This window comes from Taurulus bubalis, assembly GCF_910589615.1.
Source record: "Taurulus bubalis genome assembly, chromosome: 5".
NCBI lineage: Eukaryota > Metazoa > Chordata > Actinopteri > Perciformes > Cottidae > Taurulus > Taurulus bubalis.
In genome coordinates, this window is record NC_136593.1 from 7,817,483 (window position 1) to 7,829,791 (window position 12,309).

The 12,309-nt window shown below is 40.4% G+C and overlaps 2 protein-coding genes across 3 annotated transcripts; both read right to left on the minus strand.

Annotated features, from left to right (window-relative positions):
* Positions 1-164: 164 nt before the first annotated feature.
* Positions 165-5,802, minus strand: slc25a55a (solute carrier family 25 member 55a). Of its 2 annotated transcripts, none has more exons than XM_079218070.1 (10): positions 5,715-5,802; positions 4,929-5,037; positions 4,437-4,562; positions 4,052-4,107; positions 2,722-2,812; positions 2,512-2,630; positions 2,207-2,399; positions 1,956-2,110; positions 1,398-1,473; positions 165-1,291 (listed from the first exon to the last, which is right to left on the minus strand). In XM_079218070.1, exons 2-10 carry the CDS (start codon positions 4,946-4,948, stop codon positions 1,132-1,134), a joined length of 996 nt encoding a protein of 331 aa, XP_079074196.1. In that variant the 5' UTR covers positions 4,949-5,037; positions 5,715-5,802; the 3' UTR covers positions 165-1,131. The 2 variants fall into 2 exon arrangements, with proteins under 2 accessions (XP_079074196.1, XP_079074195.1); XM_079218069.1 differs by having other exon boundaries at positions 2,207-2,402.
* A 5,420-nt stretch (positions 5,803-11,222) lies between these two features.
* Positions 11,223-12,232, minus strand: tshba (thyroid stimulating hormone subunit beta a; the record flags this gene model as incomplete). Its single annotated transcript, XM_079217826.1, has 2 exons — positions 11,223-11,501; positions 12,071-12,232. 2 exons carry the CDS (start codon positions 12,230-12,232, stop codon positions 11,223-11,225), a joined length of 441 nt encoding a protein of 146 aa, XP_079073952.1.
* Between the last annotated feature and the right edge of the window lie 77 nt (positions 12,233-12,309).

Consider the following 12,309-nt stretch of genomic DNA (forward strand, 5'->3'; position numbering starts at 1 on the left):
CTTTAAATAACTGTAAATATTAACCCTAACCCTCGTCTCTGGCCCAAACAAAGCTGAAGCCGCCATTTTGCTTACTCCATTCAAATAAACAGTCAATGCTAGTTTCCCTACATCTGCATTACACTCCTTAATGCTCTGCAGTCAAATCAATCCATGAACACAGAATGAGTACATTGCAAAGTTTAATGCATATATACACGGTATGTACAAAAATCACAAAATATTGTAACAGTCATGTTTTCATGCTCAGTCGCAGCAATAATGCTTTTTTGAAATATCTGCTCTGTTAAGGCATAAACCCCAAAACAGTATAGGTTCAGGTATGCATAAGTTATTGTAAAGGTTACGTGGACAAACAAATGTGGACGAACAAACGGATAATGTGCATAACTGCATCTCAAGTTTCTGCAGGTAGTAAGATACTGCACTTCACAGACTACTAGTCAACTGTCGGGCTAATATCAAGTATATAACAGGGCACGTTATGGTTTGGCAAACCATATGGTCCCATGTCAGTAGGAAGGTTCATGATCAGTGAAATTAAACACAGACACTTGAAAGTTATTACTGAAAATAATTGTTTTTTTAAATAATCCCTTTGCAATAAAATGTGTAAATTGTGCCCCATGTGTCTCCATCTGAAGCCTTCCAACTCGAAGGCTTTGTAACGAGACGGTGACGGAAAAGGAACAAAACAAAAAAAACATACAAAGTACTACAATCTGCTGCGTTGAGCAATTCAAAAAGTAGTAGTACTAAATATGAAATGTAATAACATGGAAGAAAAAAAAAAAAAAAAACGGGCGTGTCTCTTTGATGAGTGAGCTCCCCTCCCTCACAGAGGGAAACGGGACTGTCTCGGGGACAAAGAAAGAATAACACTGCAACTCTGCGTCCCCATAGCCCAGTAAGGCCAACAGCGTCAAGTACAAACATTGGCCCCAGCCTCCTGAATAAGTCACAAAAGTGTTTCAGTGCAACACAGCTGTCAGAAGTTGAAATCACAGGTCTTCATTAGCCTTACTGGCTGTTAGATTTGTTTGTTGCTGTAAACTGATGTTGTGTAGCTGCCAGTTCTTCAACCATCTACGCTCAGAAGGTCCTACGCATAGCCAGCGAGGCGACGTGCGCTCAAGCCGACAGGCAGTTTAGAGGCGTGTTTTCCAGGATGTATTCGGCAACTCCAGCAAAGTACATAACCTGAGCAATGCCGAAGAGAGGAGCGATGACCAGAGCTCGACAGCCAGCACCTTTCAGGAAGGCGTAGGGTCCCTCCTTTCGCATTATTTTCCTGTGGAGAGCCAGAGGGAGGAGTTGGTTTGTAGTCTCACACACACACACACACACACGCAAAAAAACCCACATGTAAATATGAAAGAGTGGGTGAACAGCCTTACCTCACACAATCCACGACTCCGTTGTAAGTCTCCTCACTGGGCCCTTTGTTCAGCGACTGCAGTCTCGTCTTCACCACTGGAAAAATATAAATACAAAATATTTAAATTTCCTTTTAGAAACATTACTGTGCTGCTACTAGGTTCCCACTCTTTTCTAGAGATAAATTTCACTGATGATCCAGCGAATTGACAAACGTGGATGGCACCACACACACAAATGTATTCCTCTCTATGGAAGTCTGATTTAAAAAAAAAAAAAGACTAGTTAATGGCTATAACTTAACTAATCTATTTCGATCTCAGAAATTATTTAAAAAGTGAAACAAACATGCTAACAATATTATTCAGCAATTTAAAAACAAGTTGGGAAGATAAGATTGTAGTGTAAAGTAAAAAATGCTCTCGTCCATAAACCAGCATTTGAGCGTTAATATGACCATGAACACAACTTAGCCCTCTCAGATAGTAATGTTTTCTGTTTTGGGGTGCTTTGAAAAGGAAAATAAAAAAAAATGTCCAGAACAACGTAATATTACATTATACTGGTCTCAAACTCACCGTCACAGGGGTTAACAGCCACCGCGGCAGTAGAACCTGCCACACAGCCGGAGAGGAAAGCCCAATAGAAGGGGGACGTCTCCTCGGCACTGGGTTTACCCAGGCTGTTCAGGTTGGCAAACAATGGGAAGTAGATCATGGAAAAGGGGACATCCCTGGAAGAAATAAAACAAAAAAAACGTGTTAGACTGAAAACCTGATGGGCAGCAACTGGTCTAACAAGTTGCCACAGTTCCAGTTCATCGTTTTACCTCATCAGCGTGGCCCCCAGCCCTTTGTAGAGCCCCTGGATGCCTTGCTTGTGGAGGAGCTCTTTTGCGATCTGTGTGGCCGATACGGCTCGAGGTGCCGAGACCACCGTGCCGGAGTTGTAGGAGCGGCGGATCACGGTGTTGGTGGCCACAAGCTTGGTGGGAGACATCATGACCGGCTTCTGCTGCTGGGCTGCTTTCGAAAGCAAACAAAAAACATGTTAATATACAACACACGATGATACCGATTTGAGTCGAGCGCACACATGGAGGATTTCTCTATATCGATGTTGTAAGATTCTCACCAACTCTGCCTGCATCCTGGAGCTGTATCTTGAGCATTTCCATCGGGGTGGTGACGACCACCTGGCACATGCCGGCACCGCAACCTGCCAGCATCTCTTTAAACACAGTCAGCCCCTTCCTGTAAAGCGATAGAAGAGAAGTATTCAGGAACACAACCGATGGTACCTTATTTCCCCGAGATGAGGATTTTATGAGGTGATCCGGCTTACCCGTCCTTGGAGAGGTGATGCCTGAAGAGGTCGTTAGCAGCCAGCTTGATTGCCTTCTCAGGGGTGACAAGGGCCAAATTTACAGCAGCGCCTGAAGAAAAACACGCAGTTAGCATTCAAGTCACAAACGGGTTCTCAGTCAGCACATGAACATAAATAGTCCCCTCCACTAGCATTACAAGTCTATTAGTCCATCATATAGCTTATCTACACACATACAAGACAAATGTTCAATATACAGTATCTTCAGACATGAGGATGGAGGGGGATTATGTCAAAAGAAATTAAACAAAAACAAGTTTTAAAAAGGAAAATGAGACGAGCAAAAAACAAGGGGAAGTAAGGAGGGCGATGAATAACCAGAGGAAAATGCAAACAAAGTGTGTGAAGTACAATGAGTAAGAAAAAGAAAGAAAAATAGCCCACTTTGTATGGAGAAAACTTTAAGAAAGTAAGTCTGGTTCTAAAGAAAAGCTACACGTCAGTAAGTAGCTAACAGTGAAAGGATGTTAGTGAAAGGACAGACTGAATCCTTGACTATGTTCTGTGTGTGCAGACTTTAAGCAAACCTAAAAGCTGATCTGTGAGACTGTTGGTCATGAAATAAACCACAAAGTAGTCCGCCACAGTCATTTTTAAAAGATCAACCAAAGTCTGCAGGGACACGTCTTCATAGTCGAGAAATCAAGGATTGACAACAAGTTGACAGGACAGTGAAGAGACAGCCAAGTAGTTATTAACAAGAAGTCAAATTACAGAACATGTAGATGGCAAAACAAAAACGTGTGCCTATAGTTTTAAATAGAGCAATATTGTAAGAACCATTATATGATTTGCCTCCAGCGTGGCTGCGCCTTATCGGCTAGCCTTCAATATCCCAGGGGGACCCACGTCTGTAATATGAAAAACACAGATGCAAACAAACAGCTTTCCTCACACAAGCAGAGACCCAGTATAAAAAAAAGGTCTCCATTTTTCTCATAATTAACTATGTTCACAAGATTTTTATCTTTCTTTTCGACATCAAAATCAATGAACTGCTAATTAAATTAAACAGTGTTTTCTTACTTATTGCATGACTGCTATTAAAAACAAGCTAAAAACATGAGCCGCTTTGGCCTCTTGTCTTTTATAACTTAGTTCATTATTCTAACTCAAAACTATACTTTAAAGTCAATCAAGCAACTGATGCAATCTAAGCACACTGTATCTGAACAAACTAATCAATGTTCAATCTCAGCATAGAGAGATCTTACTTTCTACTTCATTTAATCCTCTTTACATGTTCAAGCCTACTGGTTGTTAATATTCAGATGAGCATAACTCTTACCTCTGTACATGCCAAAGTACCCCTCTGATCGGACTGTCTTGACAAGGCAGTCCACCCTGCAGAACAAGAAAGGAAAATGTAGTTGATTAGAAAAACGTTTGACAAAAAAAAAAAAAGGTCCAATTATTAAGTTATTGATCGCGATAATAGCTTATCAAGACTCAATGAACCGAGCGGCTCTTCTACATTAACACAACGCTCGCTTGGCGGGTAAATGGAGCAGAACATTGCCACCCTTCAAAGGGCATTTGGATCGCCTCATTTCATGGTGCATAAAGTAAGGAATTCCCCTAAATCCATACATTCAAACCCCTGAGACCAGCAAAAACTGGATGGTAGTGACAATGCACAGGGTGTTGTTGTGCAAGGAGCTAAAAACACTTACATGCTCTTGTAGACCTGCTGACCTTGTCTCTGATTTTGCAACCTGGTCTTTGCCAAGTCAATGGGGAAGACACAAGTAACCCCAACAATGCCAGCAATGCCGCCATTAATGAGCTTAGCTGGGAGGCTAAAATGAGACAAAACAAATAAATCAATGACAGTTTCTTAATGTTGAAGATTTGATATTTTGTATCGTTTAATGGCATTATTAACTCATTATAGTCATATTATGGGCTTTGGGAAACAGTGGAGGACCGTTTTTAATATTACAGATCAAAGGATTATAATTTTTTTATTAAAGATCAGTGGAGTAATCAGTAATGGAAAGTATGTTTTCAAAAATCACCTATTAAGATGCAAGCCATCACTTGGTGAACTGTGATGTCAATCACATTTTTCCTAAGGCCCATGGTAATGTCTTTAAATGTCTTGTTTTAGCTCTGGTACCAATAATGAAAACCAATTAAATATATACCACGTGTATGAGACTCACCTGATCTGCTTCTGAGACATGATGCCTTTGAAATAAGTAAAGACAGAAGTGTAAAACAGGTAGTGCTTGTAGATCCAAGTGTTCTTCAGTCAAATCAAAGAGTAGGGTCCTACAAAAGAGAAAATGGGAGTTATTCCAAAGAATGGAGAAGCTTCCTGAGTACCCAGCCTGTGACGTGCATGGACCTTATCCCAGCCACAGCAGAGGCTTTGGATTATCGAAAGCGCATCAGAGTCACGGGAGCTCAGCTACTTGCAGAATGAGTAGTACAACCCGTGGGCGTGCCCTAACGTGGGCGTGGCCTAACGCGCATACCGGAACGCCACACATGGGCATTGGCAACTTCCATTCATGTCGATAGACTTCAAAGTAACGTTAACATGCAGGTTGAGGCGTGAAATGAGACCAACTTGGTTTGCAAACTGAGTTTTTAAAGTGGGGAACACATTGCAGTCAATGCAAACCAAAGATAAGAAGCTTCCATCATCTTTGCAAAAATGAACCTTTATCCGGTTTCAAAGAAAGGATTGTGCATTCATGTTTCAAGCAATGCAACAAAAAAAAACACGTTACATATTTAGAGATAAAGCGCAAAAACTATTTCCACACATAATTGTTTCATAAAGAGAGAAATAAAGAAGTGAAGAGGCGCTGCTTTCGTGTTTTTAACGCTGGTTAGTTTCGCAAAGATACACGTTCAGACCCACACCGACCCTAAAGGTGAAGGAGCTGCTTACCTCGAACAACTTAAAGACAGACTACGTCATACATATGAATTGTACTCACCAAAAGATTGTCTTGTAGTAATTCTGTCAGATTGTTTCAAACCGCTACTTCTGTTTCCGTGTGAATCGGGCGGCAGGGCTGTCTGCTCATATAGCGGCGAGGAGAGAGTGGAAATTTCCACTGAGTTTGTTAGAGGGGAGCGGAAATATAACGCGTCACCGCTCAGACAGTTTACATGCCCGCAGCCGATTGGCTCCTTGGACGTGATCTTGTTTCATTGGAAGGCCAAGCCGTCAATCTTCCTATCCGCCAATCAGATAGCAGCAAGGGCGTTGAAGGGGTGGACGGTGAAAGAAACCATTGTTCATCGAACGTTTATTTAAATGATTATGGTGAAAGGTAAATAAATACAATTGCATAAAGTTGGACATTTAAAGACGTGTTTTTTTTGGAGGGATTACCCCTCAAATCGGTGGAGGGGTCAAGGCACAGTCCCCTTGGATCTTGAGGTTAAGATAGTCCAAGTCTCATTGTAAATCTACGGGTTGAGATCATCATGGTGTTAAGAACATTCTGGTAAAGTTGGGAGATGACTTCATCCTAATCTACCGTGGGGGTGGAAAGTAACTGAGCATACCAATGCATTAAAGAACAGTTTCTAGGCTCTTGAGTACTTGTACTTTTATCTACTCTGCTACATTTTAGTGAAATAATTAACTTGTTTCTCCACTATCTGACAGACATAGTTGCTAGTTATTTTAAAAATGGATATTTTACCTACAAAACACATCATAGGTTTAGAATACACAATACATTGTTTCAGATAAATTACACAACATTACACCACATAGTTACATTTAGCTCCCTCTTTGCCTGCTTAATGCATTAGTAGCCTAATGATTATAAAACGATGTAATACATAACTATAGGTAACATTATCCTGCATTATACGTTATTTGAGTGTTGATATGTTTTACTGCATTTTGCTGATAATACTAATATAACATTTTACCAAGGGTTTTATATTCAGAACTTGTACTTGTAAACTTTAGATTCTGGTACTGCTACTTTAATGTAAGTCATTGGGCCTAATTCCTTCATGTCATCCTCGTATGAGGGAACTGGTGACGTACACATGCAGGGAATGCAACACATACACAGAGAAAGATGCACAGATTAAACAAGAAAAGCAAAGCTGAACAAATTTCACCACTCTCATTGTGTCTGTTAATGTGCAAGGGAGGCACTGCACTCACAGGTATGTGTACAACACGTGTATAAGCAAGGAGTTGCCTGGGAAACATACTGGTCTTCAAGCTCTGGTTTTAATTGTTCTGACAGATGCGGTTTAGTTTGCATGCCATAAAAGAAGCAGGTTTTACTGAAAAAGAGAAGCACGACTGTGATTTCACCTGGGGGGAATGTTTGTTTAAATAGAAAAGTATTGATGAGATGAGATCTCTTGTCTAGGTTAAATCTGGAATAAAGGGTGGCCCATCGAATTACTCAAAGGAGTATTTTAAATGTTTTATCAGACCATCTGGTCAATTGAATAGGTTTCAATTGCATGTGCCTTGGGCAAAATATACAATTACAATGTAAATGCCAACGAATTTAAACTGGTTTATCTTGGTTTGGTTTCAGACACATTTGAACCCATTAGGGAACCTGTCCTTCACTTATTTGATTACATTATATTCTATTATACTTGGGCTATTTTGATCAGTATCTTTTGTATATAAATGTAAATGTAGAATCAGATGATCAAGGATCATGTTAACATTCATTATAAACCCTGTTGACAAGTTAAGATAGTCCAAGTCCCATTGTAAATCTACGGGTTGAGATCATCATGGTGTTAAGAACATTCTGGTAAAGTTGAGAGATGACTTCATCCTAATCTACCGTGGGGGTGGAAAGTAACTGAGCATACCAATGCATTAAAGAACAGTTTCTAGGCACTTGAGTACTTGTACTTTTATCTACTGTGCTACATTTTAGTGAAATAATTAACTTGTATCTCCACTATCTGACAGACATAGTTGCTAGTTATTTTAAAAATGGATATTTTACCTACAAAACACATCATAGGTTTAGAATACGCAATACATTGTTTCAGATAAATTACACAACATTACACCACATAGTTACATTTAGCTCCCTCTTTACCTGCTTAATGCATTAGTAGCCTAATGATTATAAAACGATGTAATACATAACTATAGGTAACATTATCCTGCATTATACGTTATTTGAGTGTTGATATGTTTTACTGCATTTTGCTGATAATACTAATATAACATTTTACCAAGGGTTTTATATTCAGAACTTGTACTTGTAAACTTTAGATTCTGGTACTGCTACTTTAATGTAAGTCATTGGGCCTAATTCCTTCATGTCATCCTCGTATGATGGAACTGGTGACGTACACATGCAGGGAATGCAACACATACACAGAGAAAGACGCACAGATTAAACAAGAAAAGCAAAGCTGAACAAATTTCACCACCCTCATCGTGTCTGTTAATGTGCAAGGGAGGCACTGCACTCACAGGTATGTGTACAACACGAGTATAAGCAAGGAGTTGCCTGGGAAACATACTGGTCTTCAAGCTCTGGTTTTAATTGTTCTGACAGATGCGGTTTAGTTTGCATGCCATAAAAGAAGCAGGTTTTACTGAAAAAGAGAAGCACGACTGTGATTTCACCTGGGGGGAATGTTTGTTTAAATAGAAAAGTATTGATGTGATGAGACAAACTTGGTGAATCTCTTGTCTAGGTTAAATCTGGAATAAAGGGTGGCCAATCGAATTACTCAAAGGAGTATTTTAAATGTTTTATCAGACCATCTGGTCAATTGAATAGGTTTCAATTGCATGTGCCTTGGGCAAAATATACAATTACAATGTAAATGCCAAAGAATTTAAACTGGTTTATCTTGGTTTGGTTTCAGACACATTTTAACCCATTAGGGAACCTGTCCTTCACTTGTTTGATTACATTATATTCTATTATACTTGGGCTATTTTGATCAGTATCTTTTGTATATATCTTTTTGCAATAAACAATCCTGTATGTGCGATTAAAGCAAACTAAATCATTAAAAAAAACAGTCATAATGTAAATTTGTTACAGCAGCACCAAGGCACAGTTACAAGGTCCAGCCAAATATTAAGCTATGCTAGTAGCTCTGTTCGGCTGTACATAGGTGGGTCTGAGAGCTTAATGCTAACACATCTTAGTTTAACATGCTAGCATGTTAATCAGCTGTGAGCATGAGCTAAGGCTGCAAATGTCATTCATTTTACAGTTTTAAATTAAATGGAAACATTAGGGTATCACCAACGTTCTTCCAATCCATCCCAAAGGGACCATGAATGTGTGTACCGAATTTCATAGCAGTTGTGGAAAAATTACTTTCAGAATCGCAAAAGTGAACTTCACGATGGTGCTCGACGAATGGTGAGGGGATCAAAAAAGCCCTGGGACACATAGTCTGGGAACTATGAACGTCTGCAGAAACGTTTGTGTAAATCCATAGGGTAGATGTTTAGGTATATCCGTAACACTAAAAACCAAAGGCACGAAAAGAAAAGTAGTGGGATCAGGAGCTGACAGTGAATTTCTGTACTAAATTTGATATTAAACTATCCAGTAGTTGTTGAAATATTTCCGTCTAGACTGAAGTGGTGGACAGACAAACCGACCTACAGACTTTGCCGTCCCCATAGCATGGTACGCACATTTTTTTCTAGTTGAATAAACACAACACAAACAAACTGTAGGGTTTGTCTGAATGAGAGAGTGGTATGTGTGCCACATGGCTGCTTCTGCTGATGGAAGCAAATTCCATTTCATCCACTGTTTTTTCCATTTGGGTATTAGGGTTTTCAAAACACCACACACAGGGAATTTCAGCTGGGCAATTCAAACCATTGTGCCATACCCGTCTGATGATTTTAGAGTTATATAAGGTCAAGTGTTCGTATATAATTCACAGCATAATTAAGCCTCCAGTTATGTGGGTTTATGAGTAAAGTCATGCTCAAGGATATAGATCTTTGTAGGCAGGAATGTTTTTCATTTATGAGATGGAAAAATGGCGCTCTGAAAAAAACGTGTATATATATATATATATATATATACCCTATAATAATATGATCCAAACCATTGCTCTAATATAATTAACCACATTTTAACACAGTGGGTCAAAGGAAGACAAGCCATTGACGCTAGTAAACAGAGACATAAACAATGGACGAAAAATCCCAGAATGGACATTCTGTCAGCTGACTGGAAGGTTAATGAGGGTGTCGGGTTGTCAGAAGTTGTACAAGCTTCCTCTCAAGGTGATAGTGACTCAGCTCTTTGCAAACAGGTTTTTCAGCCACACTTCCCCCTCATACAGTGAGGAATTCATCGAGTTCAGTCCACTTCTGCCCCAAAAGACCACACCTCCTCCTCCTCCTCTTCAAAGTTGATTCAAGGTTTATCATTTCATGAATCCTGTCAGGCATCAGCGGCCTAAAGGCATAACTTGATATGGAGAGTCGTGCAGATGGTGAGCTCTCCTGTTGACTGACAAAGTGAGGCAGCCATTCAAAATGAATGATTTCACCGGCTTTCTATTCTATTTTATATTTGACTAAATGCGAGAACCCGTCAGAGCCGCACAACCAACAAAACAAGACCAACAGGGCTCAGTTACATACAGTAACCGTCCTAATAATCTTTTTTTCCCTTTCAACACAGAGACACTTTCATAAACTGTCACTGACAGAATATCCGTTAAAACAATGTGAGGAGAGAGTGATGTCACCGAGCGCCACATGATGAACTCATGATACATTCTCCCACTCTGAACTGCTGTGCTATTAATAAGCTACAGCTGTCTTCCCAAATTCCCTTTGAGAATGGGAAACTACACGTATAAGCTCTACTTCGGGATGAGACAAAATGATTCAACAGATCAAGTCACACTGCAATTCTGCCGTTTGATGGCTCTTCTGTGCGGCGTGTGTCTGATCTTTGTGGCTCACTGATAATCCATTTAATAAGAGGCGGTGCATCAGCAATCATGTGCCTCCCACAGTCACTGCTGAGGAAAATATCCAGGGGTGACATTGTGGAGCGTCATGGCCTCGTGTGTGTTCAGTAAACACAAAGCTACAGTATAGTTCGGCCCAGCATGTGATTAAATAAAGCACGGCTTAGTCAGAGAGCTATTTAGAGACTTCAGCTTTAATCGTGTTGCATTCAGAGTATCCCTGTCAGAGTAAACATAATACGTCTTGTAGTCACACACACACAAGAGGATAAATAATGACGCCGACAAAAAATACGCACCGGGATCAACCCCCACATTGTAAACTGATAAGCAGAGCAGCAGCACAGACACGCTGCGCAACAAAGACACAATAACACAGGCAGGTACAATAAGTACTAGCACAGACAGTTATCACTGTATCCACAACAAGCTAAGGAATGACTGCTGTCTCGTGTCAAAACATTCATGGTTCATGCGGTTTCAGCTCGGTAACTTGAACACCTCGATGACATTGGGGGGAATCAGAAAGGGGTCAGGTAGGTGCTCTGGCCAGGGTACGGGTAGATGCGTCTCACTGGTTTGGTACACCGAGCTCTGCCCACGCTGGCCCTGTGCGCACACTCATCGCTGTCGGTCCTGCAGGCGCTGCAGTGGCAGCTGAGAGCCACCGGGTAGCTGAAGACGGGGTTGGAGTCGATGGGACAGCCGGGCAGTATTGCTGCGCGGTATTCCACCTTGTCGTAGGCACAGCCGGTCTGGATTAGGAAGCGTGGGCCGACTATCGTTCTGATGTTGCTGTCCTGCTCACCCGAGAAAAAACACATGAATCAACAATACGTTTCAATTCCTAGAGAACACAAATCCTTATTTGCTGGCTTGTTTGCAACAGAAAAATTAAGGGGGAAAAAAGGGAAAAAAATTGTGTTTTATTTTGTATGTGACTTGACCTAATATCAAATACAACTTTGAACCTTTCAATAAGCATAAACAACATGATATGAACCTTTACATCTGTTATTTTTTAATGTATGACAGATTTTCAGTGTTCTTCTTATTCCATCTGAAGGAACAAATGATAATCTAAGTGAGATTTTTTTTTTCATATTTAAAATGAGCATCCATTAAAAAATCCTTGAAAATGTGTTATTTAATAAATATTCAATAAAATAAAAGTGTAAGTTCATAAACTGAATTGCATATATTACATGTTAAATCAGACACTGATGGCACAGCGCTGTGTATTACATCTTTTTTTCAACCAAAATTGCTTTGCACTGGACAAGGGGTCCTCGGCTGAAAAAAATATTTCACAGGGGGTACATCACTATAAAAAAGGTTGAGAACAACTGAGAACTGAGGAGATACGCACCCTGGAGTAGCAGAATCCCATGCAGATGGTTGTGTTGATCGCAACACAGTAGTCACACTCAGGCCTCTCCACATACAGGGTGAAGTCAGTGGGAAAGCACATGGGAACAGCTGGGCTGAACAGAAGAAACAGGAGCCAACAGGTGAACACTGTGGTCTCCATCTTGCACAATGATGTGCTTTTCCCCAATCAATATGGGACCTGCGTTGGAAGGAAACAGAGACAAACTGACAACCAAG